Here is a 15,602-nt window from a genome sequence, read left to right on the forward strand (position 1 = left end):
ACCAGAGATTGAAGATGAAAGGGAGATGGATTGGACACAGGTGGAAGGAGGGAGAATGAAAAGTGTTGAAAAAGCAAATAAAAAGAGGAAGAAAGATAATGAAGAGGAGTCAGTAAGTACAGATGATGATAGCGAAAGGGAAGTAATAGATGAAAGGAGAGAGGAAATAAAAATGATTGTAAGATTTAAAGAGGGACAAGGAATAAAAGGAGTAAACCCAATTGAATTAACAAATGAATTGAGGAAACAAGCAGGAGAGATTAAATGTGCAAGAGTGCTTCAGGATGGAGCATTGATGGTGAGATGTGAAAATGAGGAGCAGAGAGATAAGGTAAAGAAAATGAAGGTTGTGTGTAAACAAGTGATTACAGGTTGTAACCAAATAGGTGTAAAATCGTGGGTGTGCGGAGTAATGTGGCGTATGGAGGATGTGAAGTTAGAAAGAGAGGAGTAGAAATTCAGAAGGAAAGAGATGGAAATAAGTTGTCATATGCAGAAGCAGTTAAAAAAGTGGGCAACAAATTGGATGGCACAATGATAGTGAGTAAAAAGAGTTTTGTGTTATTTATGGCAGAAGTCATAAACTGTACAGCACAAACTGAAAGAAGAACAGAAAAGATACAAATAATAGTGAGAGCAGCAGAGAGGTTCCTGGATATTAAAGGGCTAACATGGGAAATGGTTAGAGAAGGTCTAACTTCAGAAATTCAGCCTAGTCAAGAGTCATGGGATGGACTATAGTATTGATGTTAGTAATTTTACAATGGAATGCTAGAAGTCTGGTGGCTAATGGATTGGAATTTAAGGGTTATGTAAATAAGATGGAGACTAAGCCAGATGTGATATGTGTACAGGAGTCTTGGCTGAAACCTAAACTGGATTTTGTAATTAAGGGATATGCTTCTGTGAGAAGAGACCGGGAAGAGGGAAATGGTGGTGGGTGTGTTACTTTCATTAAAGGGTTAGTTCACCCAAAAATGAAAATTCTGTCAGTATTTACTCACCCTCATGTTGTTCCAAAAACCCGTAAGACCTTCGTTCATCTTCGGAACACAAATTAAGATATTTAAGATATTAAGATCGCTCCTGCATACAGTCCATAGGCTTCTTGAGGGACTGGCTCTTGCTGTCCCCGAAAAGTCATTAAAGACATCGTTAAAATAGTCCAAGTGACTACAGGGGCTCAATCTTAAGTTTATCAAACGACGAGAACACTTTTGTGCGCAAAAAAACAACAAAAATAACAACTTTATTTCAACTATTCACTTCCTTCTCCATGAGCCTGTAAGTCAGTTAACGTAGTGTGATTGCGTAAAGCTACGTCACACGTAGGCTCACTATTGGCCGACGCTGGTCATGTGGGTGTGATGCGTGTGACGTACAATAACAGAAGCTTATGCTATTAAACTAGTAACCTGACTCGCGCAGAGGGAGAAATAAACGAATAGTTGAAATAAAGTCGTTATTTTTGTTGTTTTTTGCGCACAAAAGTGTTCTCGTCGTTTGATAAACTTAAGATTGAGCCCCTGTAGTCACTTGGACTATTTTAACGATGTCTTTAATGACTTTTCGAGGACAGCAAGAGCCAGTCCCTCAAGAAGCCTATGGACTGTATGCAGGAGCGATCTTAATATCTTAAATATCTTAATTTGTGTTCCGAAGATGAACGAAGGTCTTACGGGGTTGGAACAACATGAGGGTGAGTAAATACTGACAGAATTTTCATTTTTGGGTGAACTAACCCTTTAAGTCTGATATTTAGTATAGAATGGTGGGGAAAGGAAGAGACATGGAATATGTGGTGGTAGAGGTATGGAAGGATGAGAAGAGTGTAGTAGTAATTAATTTTTATAATCCATGTAGACAAATGATATTTGAAGAAATGGTGGAAATAGAGGGGCAAAACAGAGAGAGGGTGAATTGGTGTGGGGATTTTAATGCTCATAGTAGTTTGTGGGGAGGAAGTGTAACTGACAGGAATGGGCAGGTAATTGAAGAATTAATGGAGGAGATGAACTTGACTTGATATGTCTAAATGACAGAGGAGGTACACGTATAGACATGAGAACAGGTAAAGAAGCAGTGTTGGATTTAACTCTTGCTAAAATTAGGTTAGGGGGCATAATTAGCTGGAAGGTTTTAAGGAAATGTAGTATAGGTAGTGACTACTTTCCTATTTTGATTGAAATGTATATGAATAATTGTGTAGAAAGAAGTGAGAGAAGAGAAGGGAGGTGGAATTATGAGAAGGCTAACTGGACTGAGTATGAGAAAATTGTAGTGGAGGGTTTGGATATAAATGAAGTAAGAAACGCAGATGACATAGACGCTATAAGTGAGAAAATTATAGGAGTCATTAAAAGGGCGGCAGTAAGTAGTATTCCCAAGAGTAAAGGAAAAAGAAAGGTTAAAATGGTACCATGGTGGAATAAGGAGTGTGATGATGCTATTAGAAGGAAAAGGAGAGCATATAAGAAAGTAAGAAGAATGCATAGTTATCCAGATTTAATGGAATATAAGAGAGAACAAGCACAAGTAAAAAAGGTGGTAAGAAGGGCAAAAAGGCAATATTGGAAAGAGTTTTGTGATAAAATAGGGAGAAGTACACCAATAGGAGAAGTATGGAATATGATTACAGAAGGATGAATGGTATAAGGAAGGAGATGGAATATCCTGTTTTAAATGAAGGGGAAGAAATAGCAGTAGGAAATTGTGATGAAGCAGAAATGTTTTGTAAGACATTTATACAAATAAATAGTACAGAAAATCTGACTGAAGAATCTAAGAGGGAAAGGGAGGAAATATTAAAAGAACATCCTCATGTGTTGGACATGAAAGAGGAAAGAGATAGAGTAATGGATGTCCCGTTTGGATTAACAGAACTAAAACGAGCACTGAGGAGAATGAGAGAAACTACTCCAGGTCAAGATGCTATCAGTTATCATATGATCATACAGTTAAGTGAGGAGTCGTTGAGAGTTTTGTTAGAGTTCTATAATAAAGTGTGGGAAAGGGGGGTGTTACCAAAAAGTTGGAAAGAAGCATTGATACTGCCAATAAAGAAGCAAGGGAAGGATCCTAGTATGCCAACTAACTATAGACCAATAGCTCTTACTTCTCATGTAGGGAAAGTGATGGAGAGAATGATTACAGATAGATTAGTATATTTTTTGGAAAAAGAAGGAAAATTAACTACTTATCAAAGTGGGTTTAGGGTAGGAAGAGGAACTATGGATCCGGTAATGTGTTTAGAGGCAGAAATAAAGAAAGCTCTGTCAAACAAAGAATCAGTAATTGCTGTGTTTCTCGACATTGAAAAACCCTATGATATGTTGTGGAGGGAGGGTCTTATGATTAAGTTGGAGGAAATGGGGATAGGGGGAAGAATGTTCAATTGGATTAATGACTTCCTTAAGGAAAGAGTACTAAGAGTGAGGGTAGGGGAATCTATATCATCTCAAGGAATAGTAGAAAATGGCACTCCACAGGGAAGTGTAATAAGTCCAGTTCTTTTTATAATAATGATAGATGATATATTTAGTAAGGTGGATAGGAGTGTTGTTAGGTCATTGTTTGCAGATGATGGGGCTTTGTGGTTCAGAGGAAGAAATAAACAGTTTATTATGGAGAAAATGCAGAAGGCGGTGGATGAGGTAGTAAAATGGTCGTATAAGTGGGGATTTAAACTATCTGTGGAGAAGTCACAAAGTATTATATTTACCAACAAGAAAGTAGATAATGATTGTAAGATAAAGATATATAACAATGAAGTGGCACGGGTGGCATCAGTTCGATTCTTGGGGGTATGGCTGGATACTAGACTTGCATGGAAAGAGCATATTGATAAGATCGTGAATAAGTGTAAAAGAGTTCTAAATGTAATGAAATGTATGGCAGGACAAGAGTGGGGAGCAGATAGAGGGGCGCTTCAAACAGTATATGTAGCAATGATACGATCTGTGCTAGATTATGGAAGCATGGCATATGTTGGCTGCAAAATCACAGTTGGCGAAACTAGACAGAATTCAAGCACAGTCATTGAGAATTTGCTGTGGAGCATATCCAACTACACCTATAGCAGCAATGCAAGTGGAGATAAATGAAATGCTGCTTAATATCAGAAGACAACAGTTAATGGCTGTCTATTGGGCAAATCTAATTAGTCAGGATGAGATGCATCCAACAAGGAAAATATTAGGAGTATGTTGGGAACAAGGGAGGAAGAAATACAAGAGTTTTGGAGGGGTGGTAGAAGATGATATCAAAGAGATGGGGTAGAGAATAGATGTGTGCCAAGAGTATACATCCGAATTATCCTATATGGATTTGTTCTCAACCAGAAATAGATTTAACCTTGTTGAAGATAAGACAGAGAGAAGGAAGTAATGAGATGACAGTAAAAACAAATAAGTATTTAAGAAGTAGGTATGGAGATCATATACGGATATACACGGATGCTTCCAAAAGAGGAGAGAGAATAGGAGTAGCAGTCTATGCACCAAAATTACAAGTGAGGAGGAAAGCTAGAATTAGTGATCAATTATCAGTATATACTGGGGAGCTGATGGCTATAGTGTTAGCAGTTCAATTAATTAAAGAAGGAGAATTAATAATGCGGTCATATGTTCAGATTCATATTCAGCAATAACCAGTATTGATAATCAAAAATCAGAAACAAGACCAGATTTAATGATGGAGATCCTGCAGAATCTATTTGAGTTGAAGCAAAGTAAAATAGAAGTGCAGTTTATGTGGGTGCCAGCTCATGTGGGAATTAAAGGAAATGAAGAAGCAGATAAATTAGCCAAACAAGCAGTAGATGAGGAAATGGTAGAAATTGAGATACCACATAGTATAAAGGAAATAAAATCAGTATTAAAAGAGAAAATGATTAAAAAGTGGCAACAATATTGGGATAATGAAAGTAAAGGGAGACATTTATATGCAATACAAAAGAAAGTGGGAGAAGGAAGGAAAAAAGGGAGAAATAGAAGGGAGGAAAGTATAATTACAAGACAAAGAGTGGGACACACAGGTTTGAATAAAACATTGCATTTAATAGCTAAGCACGAAGAAGAAAGGAAAGTGCTAAGAGAAGTAGTATGGAGGAGTGAAGGGAAGGAATTAACATTGAAAAATATATTAGAGTCAAACATAGGAAATAGTACAGTTGATGTGTTGTTTCAGTTTCTGAATAATACAGGTTTAATGAAGAGATTGTAGGATTAATATATAGGATTAAGTAAGGAAAGCTAATTTGAAGGTTAAGATTATGGTGAGAAGCGGGAGTTAAAGGGAGGTGGGGCGGAAACTGGAGGAGCTGAACACGCAGCGCCAGTGGGTTAATTTTTTTTTTTTTTTTTTTTTTTTTTTTTTTTTTTTGTGGTGGGGAAGGATAGAAATCAAATGTTAAGTAATATAGGAAGTGGTTCTTATCCAAGCTACCAGATGATGGCAGTAATGCACTGATAAGTGCGGTTGCCAATAAAACAAAAGAAGAGGGAGTTTAGGCCGCTAAACTGTTTAGTGGGGTGTGGCGTTTTTGATCGGACAACACTAGCGACGCCAAACGGAGAAACAAAACGAGGACACATAGAGCTGTGTGTTGTGCAGTCATGGAGGAAGATTCACAAGAATCGATAGTGGAGGATAGGGAAGATTTTACGGAGGTTTACTTGGGAAAAAGTCAAAGGAAAAAAAATGCAAAACGTAAAAAATCTAAGGAACAAGAGGATAGCGAAGATATGACGGAACCAATGCAGGACAATAGCCTACAAAAAAAAAAGACAAAAGAAAATCAAGAAACTGTAAGAGAACAAACTGTTCAAAATGTTAAGGAGTCTGGATTCAAAGTTATGTTGACTTTTGAAAAGATTACAGGAACACATTTGCATCCAATAGGACTATATAAGGCGATCGATAAAATCGTTGGGGCAGTGGTTTTGGCTAAATGTTTGGGACAAGGGAGAGTGTTGATCATAGTGAAAGATGTTGGGGAAAAAAACAAACTACTTAAGACAAAAGAAATGAATGGAGAAAAGTTCACAACCAAAGAGATTGGAGTAGAAAAGGGGGAAAAGGGGGTGATATATGGGATTCCAACCTAACCAATCAAGAAATGCTTGAAAATATAAGAGGAGGTAAGGTTTCTAATGTGAGAAGACTAGTTTGTTCCATGGCAAAAAAAAACAAACAAACTGTGTGGTATTATAAATAAATAATAAAATTGTGTTATTATAAATAAATATTTTTATTTATTTATTTAAATTTTTTATATGAACAATAAAATAAAATGAACTATGTCTTTGTTTTTTTAAATGTCAATAAAAATCAATAGGCCCAATGTTTCATATTTTTAAAGTGAAAACAAAAAGATCATGTTCATTTTGTTATTAATATATGGAGTTAAGATAATTAGCCTACGCCTGAACCACATGGCCAAATACGTTTAAGATTTTTTTTAATGAAAAGAGGTAAAGTGGTGTTTCATAACAAATTTCGTTTTATTTTTGACGAAAAGAGGCAGAGTTGTAGCATATTTCGTTTTATTGTTACCTACAATATATAAATAGATTTTTAAATGCTTTATTTAAACATTCAGTTCACAGAGTAAAACAACATAACACAACAACATAATAGCACAAAACAGAAGTTATACAATGATAAACATGAACAGGAAAATAAAAAATAAAACATAAAAATAAAAAAGAGGGCATTACTTAAATGAAAATAAATCTAAACATTTAATAAAGTAAAAAGTTTGTAGGATTTACAAATTTTACATGTTCTGAGTGCTTTTGGGTTAAGAAGAAATTGTAGTGAAGTAATGTTTTATCTCATGCAAGAATACCAGAAAAATTGGTTTACAATTTGAAAACTTACATTTGTGAATATAAAATCGACACAAGAATATAAGTAGATTTATAATAAAGCAAAAGCAGGCATTTGAATCGGCTTAAAAAAACAACAACAAAAATAACGGTTTTGGGATTCATGGAGAAATTCTTCAGGATATTGCTCGAGATAAACCCACTAACATCTTTCCAAAGTTGCCGAGTAAATCTGCATGACCAAAATAAGTGAAGAAGAGTTTCAGCGTCATTCTGACAGAAAGAGCAATTAGTGTCAAAATCAGATCTAATTTTTTTCTTAAGGAAATTTTTAACTGGGTAAATAGTGAGTTAATTTAAAGGATATTTCTTTGATTTTTTTTTTTTGTGAGGAGAAACCAATTTTTTTGCCAATTTAAATGATCAAAAAGACCATTCCAATGACACTGAGGGGCAGAAATAATGTTAGCAACTTCAAGGAATAGAACTCTTATTTTTTCCTTTTTTTTCTCCTCAGTGAAACATATCTCACCAATATAGGATTGACAGGTTCAGGCAAAGATGAACTCAAAGTATTGTTTCAGTATTGTTTTTGAGTATGCCAGATGGAATAGCATCCATAACTGTGGCAAACTCTTAATTGGAAGTTACCGGTTATATTCTGAAAGAAACTCTGCATATCCAAAAGCAGACCTTCGTTATAAAAGAGTTGTCTAACATGAAATATTCCATTACAGAACCAGTAACAAAGACTTATTCTTAAATAAAATATTCCTATTGTTCCATATGTAACACCGATGAGGAGAAAAATGATGCTTGTAAATAAGAGTCCATGCTAAAAGAACTTGTTGGTGAAAGTTAGATAGCTTGACAGGGAGTTTATACACATCATAATTACACATTAAAGCAAACTTTGCACCCCCAAGTTGCGAGAAGGCAAGCTGAGGGAAAATATTCCAAATAGAGTTGGGGTTTTTAAGGAATCGATTAAGCCAATTTATTTTAATTGTGTTTAGTAAACTAAAATCAGTTAAATTCAAGCCACCCTTTTTTTTGAGAATTAAGTATCACTGATTTTTTTTAGATAATGGGATTTGTTTTTCCATAAAAATTTAACTAAAATTCCATCGATAATTTTACAGGTGCGCTTATCAATGTACAGTGAGCGGCATAAGTCAGGCGAGACAGACCCTCTGCTTTAACCAATGCCTTTCAAAGAAATTTCTCTCTGCAGCCAGCAGTTTAGGCGTTTCGTTGTTTTTATAACAATTGGGTCCAAATTATAAATAGATAACCGGAGTAGCCAGCGTGCTGAGTGACGCGATCAAGTACGCTCTGTTCCAGAACCGGACTTGCGTCCTCTCGTGCTCGGGAGTTCGTTCCCCTGAGTCGTACTTGGCAATTCTGAACTACCAAGGACGCAAGTTCCGAACTTTGCGTACTTGGTAGCCTATTGAGAAACGGCTAAAGTCTTGCGGATCAGATGCATTCACCTGAAAAGACGTTAAACAAACAAATAAGTTTGCTTTATTAAACATTTTCAGTGGAAGAATTCATTTGATTAAGATCTGTTGATCAGGAAGTCGAATACAATTTTACAACTTTAGTTAATGTCTAAATATAAAATTAATTTGCGTTTTCTTGTAACAAATATGAAAAAAACCCATCAAAATTAAATAAATGTAATAAAATAAATGTAGAAACACTAAAAACTAATATAGTTTAGCTATATCTACACACACATCACACAATAAAGGGGGAATGTATGCCTATAATGCTTTAAATAAAAAAATAATGGGACACCAAAGTGTACCGTCTTCATTGAAAGTTCCTACATGACCAGGCAGTAGTTTAAGATATTGAAACAAAATTAGGCCTATATTTGACCTGAATGCTGCTGTAAGGTATCCTATTTAAAGATGTTGTTATCTCTCGATTAGAGTTCAAGTTTGCATTGTTTCTGCTGTTCTCTCACTTTAAGTGCTCTTTTACATCAATGGGATTTATGAGGGATTATTGGATTATGCAACTAAGGCATGAGAATTTAGAACATAAATAACTAGACTCTATTCTTGAGTGTAATAATGTTTTTATATGTGCAATGAAGTTTCTAAATACAATTTCACATTATTTCAAATGTCAGAATTCACAGTGCTGAAACCTAGAACATGTAGCATCCAAGTGTGTCAAAGGTCAGTCAAGTTGGTCTGTCAAAGTTCACTACAAAGTTCAAGCTGAAGCTCTCTTTAAATTCGACACAGAAATCTGCATTGAAGACATTGCTGTGTATCCATCACAGTTTGTTTCACTGCATTTAGTTATCCAAGAAAGAGAAATCTGGTTAGTTTAACTGAGTAGTTGTACTGATAAAGTTTACATGTCGACATCACTCGCAACAGCCCTTCAAGAATGGAAGGTTCAGGAGAAAGAATTACAGCAGCTTCAGGTAGGATATTATCTTTCTGAATCTATTCAGATTCAGAACCGAAGACCTTACAAAACAACTGAACTTTTCTGTGGATATAAAACATTTCTGTGTCCAGGAGACCCATCGGCTTTACCTGCAGAAGTTGGAGGAAGTCTCCAAACTTCAAAAAAGCTTTGCTGCCTCCATATCTCGACAGAAAAAGAATTTACAGGACAATTTAGAGGCTTTGTCAAAGTAACATGTGTTTTTATTTAGTCTTTTTTCCTTTATGATCTGTTATGCTGACTATGATTGTAACAATTTAATATACATTTCTGAATTATAGATTTGATAAAGGACTGACTGAAGAGGAGAAGAATGAGGTGAAGAAGGTCAAAGGTCACATGCAAAATATGCCAAGCCTAATCTTTCAAATGGAAGATTTTATTCCAAAGAAAAATGGGTATGATTATTAAATGAGTCTGTTTCGGAAGGTTAGCTTTGTAGTTACAAGTTGAATGTTATTTTTGCTTGTCTTTTCAAGGCTTCATCTCAGTCTCGTCATTGGGTGTGTGAATGTCAACCTTCCAAGCAAACAGGCAAAGTAAGCATCAAAAAAAGATCTTCTGAAATATAGATAAAATCAAATGTATATCAATCGTTTTAGGCACACTACAAAAAATGAAAATATTTCAAACAAGAAATACTTTTATTTTTCACAATTTTTTGAGGCTTGTTTTGAGAGTATACAGTATATCTACATTTAAGCTTGTACCATTGACAAATAATGTTTGTGTGTTACCCAATTTAAAAAAAATAAATGCATAAATGTTAAAACTTATTTATAGTTATTTGAATAATTAATATACAATACATTTATTTTTCGAATTGAATACAAGTACTTTAGAAGATGCACTGTAAACAGTTATTTAACTTACTCATTGCCTTACATTTTAGTCAATGCAATTAAGGAGATATATATTATATGTATTAGGGTTGTGAAACGATTAATCGCGATTAATCGCATCCAAAATAAACGTTTGTGTTTACATAATATATGTGTGTGTGTAGCGTGTATTATTTTTTATATAATAAATACACACACATGCATGTATAGAAATATTTGCATGTATATACTTTATATATATTTATACAAAATGTATATTGTTATATTATAATTTTAATATAACCAATTGAAAATATTTTTACAGTGCAACAAAAATGTACACAACTTTGCTTCTCAGTTTATCGACTTTCAGCTTATATTTTTTACTTATTTTTTTATATGCGTGTACACTTTGTAATGCAGAGCTGAATACAAAGATGAGTATGAAAGGTTCAAGCTGTATGTGACCGTGATTCTGTTCCTGCTGGCCTTCATATGTCGCTTCTTCATCAGCTACAGGTAAGACTGAGTTCACACAACACACGGGTCTGTCTGACAAGTCTTCCCTTACTTCACATTTCATGCTTGCTTTTGGTGTGTGTCTGTAGATTTTTCGATGCCCTTTTTTACTTCCTGTTGGTTTGGTACTATTGCACCCTGGCAATCCGTGACAATATCCTCATCAGCAATGGATCCAGGTCAGAAACTGTCAGATGAAACTTTAAGAGTCTTTTCAGGTTTGAAGATGTGACATTGCTGCATTCACATGAGAAACGTTTGATCAATGGTGGATTTAATAAGCTCTTGCAAGGACCTACTCTGGCTTGTGCCATCTCTAAAACCTTGTATATGCTTTTAATTGATTTATATAGGATTAAAGATTGGTGGGTTTTCCACCACTACATTTCCATCTTTCTGTTTGGGGTCATGCTAACCTGGTGAGTCATTTCCGACTATTAATGTCAGACCGAAGCCTTTATGCATTATAATTTATTCATAATGTAAGTTATAATTAATTATATCTAGTACTGTCAAATCGATTAATCAGAATTAAAAATAAGAATTACAATCAGAGAGCTCTTTAATTCAATTATTACTAGTAACAATTGCAATTAGAGAGCTCTACAAATGAATTTTTACTAGTCCTATGTCTCCATAGACTTCCACTCATTTTTAATTAGAGCGCTCTACAACTGAATTGTTACTAGTAAGAATAACAATTAGAGAGCTCTCTAATCCAATTATTACTAGTAACAATTATAATTAGAGAGCTCTCTAATTCCGTTTTTACTAGTAAGAATGCAATTGCCGAGCTCTCTAATTTAATTTTTACTAGTAAAAAACGAATTAAAGATATAATTGAATTAGAGTAACACAGTCTCATCCCAAATCGTCATATAACTGACGTTTTGGGACGTATTTTGACCATACGTCAATATCCGCCTTTTTAGGGACCCCTTAAACGTCGGTAGATGGCGATCCCGGGCCGTCATACAACTGACGCTTTACCTTTAACGTCAGTTAGGTGACGGGTTAGGTTTAGGGTTAAGTTTAGGTATGGGGTAGAGTTAGGATCCCATAACCTCATCTACCGACGTTTAAGGGGGCCCTAAAAAGGCGAATATTGACGTATGGTCAAAAGACGTCCCAAAACGTCAGTTAGCTATATGACGATTTGGGATGAGACCGGGTTGATTAGAGAGCTCTGTAATTGCGATTCTTACTAATAATTGAATTAGAGAGCTCTCTGAATGTAATTCTTACTAGCAGTGTTGTAGTACTCGAGACTCGGACTCGTCTCGGACTCGGTCTCGAGACCATATTTTAATGGTCTTGGTCTTGTCATGGACTCGTGTGCATTTGGACTCGGAATTGACTCGGACTCGAACATTTTTTTTTTAGGACTCGGACTTATTCCCGAGTCCACTCGAGTTCAATTCAAAATATTTTTCATGATTATTATTGTATGTTAATTAGGGCTGTCGCGGTAACCGCAATATTGTAGTAGCTACCGCGCTTCTGACAAGACAACAGCAGAGGATTGCACGTAACCACAGCAACCGCGATATTCAATTTTTTTTATAAGGCTATACCCTTCTTGTTTTGAACGTAATGCATGTGTATTGAATGTTAAACCAGTTCATAATGATAACAAGACTGTTTATCATGGTGATGTGTAGCCTACAGGCTTCACACAGATAGTGAATGAGAGAGATCGGCAGAGCGCGTGCAATTACCTCTGTCTTTGAAGTCGTGAAAAGCTTGTCGTGTCAAAGGGAAGCGAAATATTTGTTGCATCATCATTTTAACGTTCTCTTCACGTGTATTTTCCCATAAATGCGCGTCAGCAGCAGCGCTGTTCAACATCCCACAGCACAAGGAAGCCGAAATAAAATCAGTGAGTCACGCATTGAATCAATGGGTCTCTAATAAGTGAAGCATCAGCTTCAGCGTTGCCTATGCGACGCATTGCTGCTCAGCTGAGCCTCGAAAAGTTGAACATCAATGTTAGAAATAATTAACATATTGTTTCTTTACATCTCTTTTAATGAATCAGCTTTTTTTAAACGTGTTCGTTGAATGAACGGTTCAATGACTCGCTCAAAGTCCGTTGTCATAACAATATGCGCGCTGAGTGAAAGTTTTTCAATGCGCATACTGTAGACGCTGTTTAGTTTCGGTTACAATGCTTACTGAAAATGTCCTCGTTTTTGTCCACATCGTAAACTTTATTTATATAGCAACAAAAACATATAAATTAAATAAATAAATGGCGGTAATACCGCATATCGCGCTATTGAGCCACTCAATATTACCGCAAGGGAAATTCCATTACCGCGACAGCCCTAATGTTAATAAAATATTTCTTTAAATTGATTGACACATCCAGTGATTGGTGATTTTCTAGTGCGCAACTGCGCATGACAAATTGTAATAAAATTACTTTTAACACCACCTACTATGTGGCCTTTTTACCCTAAACTGATCAAGTAAATTCAGTAAAAAAAAAAAAAAAAAAAAAAGGATTTCTCTAAGTAAATAAAAGTAAATTAGGTAATCAACCCTCAGTGGTCTCGGTCTCGACTCGGACTCGACCGTCTCTGGTCTCGGACTCGACTCGGACTCTACTCTCTATGGACTCGGTCTTGACTCGGACTCGACTCTCTCTGGTCTCGGTCTGGACTCGGACTCGAGTGAGGTGGTCTCGACTACAACACTGCTTACTAGTAAGAATTGAATTGTAGAGCTCTCTAATTGAATTGTTAGGCTGGGTACAATTTAAGCTAAAACGGCTTGCCATAGGCCTACTGTAATTGCATTCTCACTAGTAATAACTGAATTAGAGAGCTCTACAAATATAATTGTTACTAGTAAGAATTGAATTAGAGAGCTCTGTAATTGCATTTTTACTAGTAACAATTCAATTCGAGAGCTCTGTAATTGAATTAAAGAGCTCTGCAATTGAGTTGTTGCTTGTAAGAATTGAATTAGAGAGCATATTAAACAATTGCATTAGAGAGCTCTCTAAATGAATTGCTAGTAAGAATGCAATTGCAGAGCTCTTTAATTCAGTTTAAGAGCTCTCTAATTGTAATTCTTACTAGTAGGAATTCATTAGAGAGCTCTCTAATTGAATTGTAATTGTTACTAGTAAGAATTTAGAGAGCTCTCTAATTGCAATTGTCACTAGTAATAATTGGATTAGAGAGCTCTGTAATTGTAATTCTTACTAGTTCAATTCAATTTGAGAGCTCTAATCAAAAATGAATGTAAGTCAATGGAGACATGACTAGTAGAAATTCATTTGTTGATCTCTCTAATTTTAATTATTACTAGTAAGAATTGAATTAGAGAGCTCTGTAATTGTATTTTCTCTAGTAAGAATTGAGTTAGTGAGCTCTCTAATTGTAACTGCTACTAGTAAGAATTGATTTGTAGAGCTCTCTAATTCGATTTTTACAGTACGAATGTAATTGCAGAGCTCTTTAATTGAAGTCTAGCTCTGCAATTGCATTCTACCGAGTGGTCTTAGAGAGTGATTCGTTCATTTAGTGTTGACTGCGCATGCACATTGCGCAACATGAATCTGTCCTGGAAACATGATTGATTAGTTCATCTCTCTCTCTCTCTCTCTCTCTCTCTCTCTCTCTCTCTCTCTCTCTCTCTCTCTCTCTCTATCTATCTATCTCTCTCTATCTCTCTCTCTCTCTCTCTCTCTCTCTCTCTCTCTCTCTCTCTCTCTCTCTCTCTCTCTCTCTCTCTCTCGAATTATGAATAAATTGCTGGTATTTGCCAGAACAAAAATTCTGTTGTATATGTAGGCCAGATGGTGAAATATACCAGTCTTTCAGGAACCAATTTCTGATCTATTGTTTGTATCAAGGTAAGTTACAAGCCCTACATGCTAACACCACTCTGTAAAACATCTGCTGCATGAAAAATACTAACACTGTAATATTGAGATATCTTGAAGGCAAACGCATCACTTTCTCTTTTAGGCTTTGAGCAGTGTCTTTATTACTACTACTATCAAAGTGGGTGTCTCTACAGGCTAAAAGCACTAGGGGAAGGACACAACTTGGATTTGACTGTTGGTAAGGATTTCTGACTTGAAGAAAGTGAAAAGCTTGATGTCACTTTAAAGCTATAAACATTATTTTTGTTTAAACAGAGGGATTTCAGTCGTGGATGTCGCGGAGACTAACATTTCTTTTTCCCTTTCTCTTCCTGGGTCATGTAAGTATTTGTTTTTAATATTTCAGAATATAAATATAGTCAAAGCATTATAGTCAGATTTTAATAAATCTTTGAAAATGGAACCACAAAGGAAATGCCATTATATGAACAGTAATCATTTTTGGTGTATATCTTGTTGAACACTGAATGTTGTGTCTATGTCTATGTGTCATGCAGTTCTGGCAGCTTTGGAACAGTATTTCCCTGTTCAGAATGGTTCAGCTCCATGAATGTAAAGAATGGCAGGTCAGTGTTATTTCTATAGATCTTTCCACAACATCATGACACTGAAGTGATAGAATATGTCACATTCAGTATAGCCTATGAATAAATCTGTTGAAAGTGTGATTTTGAAGTTGCAATAATCTTATGTTTCATTCATATCTTCATCTCTTTTCACTGTAGGCTCCCATCTGTGGCTTCTGCTTTCTGGTTCTGTTTGCGGGAAATTTTTTCACAACACTTGAAACTTTTCGTCAAAAACGCCAAACCCAGCAAAATACCAAGAGGCTGTGATTTTCAAAAGCTTTCGTATAATTTTTTTTTTTTTTTTTTTTTGGCAAAATAAGCTGAAATATAAGATGTGAAATTTAAGTCAATAATGGACCTTACACAAAAATGTTTATCTTCCAGAGACCGTGCAGATGCATTTTGTTTTGAACGGATGTTGGATGTTGAACAATCTATAATAAAGTTGTTTGTGTGAAATTTCCAGACTTGTAAATATATATATATATAAAAT

General features: G+C 35.4%; 1 protein-coding gene across 1 annotated transcript; it reads left to right on the top strand.

The window, feature by feature from the left end:
* Positions 1 to 9,086: 9,086 nt before the first annotated feature.
* Positions 9,087 to 15,576, top strand: LOC148973363 (transmembrane protein 120A-A-like). The gene is made up of 12 exons (XM_089121353.1): positions 9,087 to 9,276; positions 9,374 to 9,492; positions 9,584 to 9,700; positions 9,782 to 9,841; positions 10,547 to 10,642; positions 10,732 to 10,821; positions 10,996 to 11,061; positions 14,446 to 14,507; positions 14,623 to 14,718; positions 14,796 to 14,860; positions 15,038 to 15,106; positions 15,266 to 15,576. Exons 1-12 carry the CDS (start codon positions 9,208 to 9,210, stop codon positions 15,374 to 15,376), a joined length of 1,020 nt encoding a protein of 339 aa, XP_088977479.1. The 5' UTR covers positions 9,087 to 9,207; the 3' UTR covers positions 15,377 to 15,576.
* Positions 15,577 to 15,602: the final 26 nt, after the last annotated feature.

The sequence above is a fragment of the Pimephales promelas genome, chromosome 16, assembly GCF_988280905.1.
Source record: "Pimephales promelas chromosome 16, fPimPro1.hap1.1, whole genome shotgun sequence".
Lineage (NCBI taxonomy): Eukaryota > Metazoa > Chordata > Actinopteri > Cypriniformes > Leuciscidae > Pimephales > Pimephales promelas.

Bases quoted from the DNA above. Each gene is read 5' to 3' on its own strand.
- LOC148973363 (XM_089121353.1), top strand. From the start codon at position 9,208: ATGTCGACATCACTCGCAACAGCCCTTCAAGAATGGAAGGTTCAGGAG. The intron at 9,277-9,373 runs GTAGGATATTAT...TTCTGTGTCCAG, and splicing joins AAGAATTACAGCAGCTTCAG to GAGACCCATCGGCTTTACCT. The intron at 15,107-15,265 runs GTCAGTGTTATT...TTTTCACTGTAG, and splicing joins ATGAATGTAAAGAATGGCAG to GCTCCCATCTGTGGCTTCTG.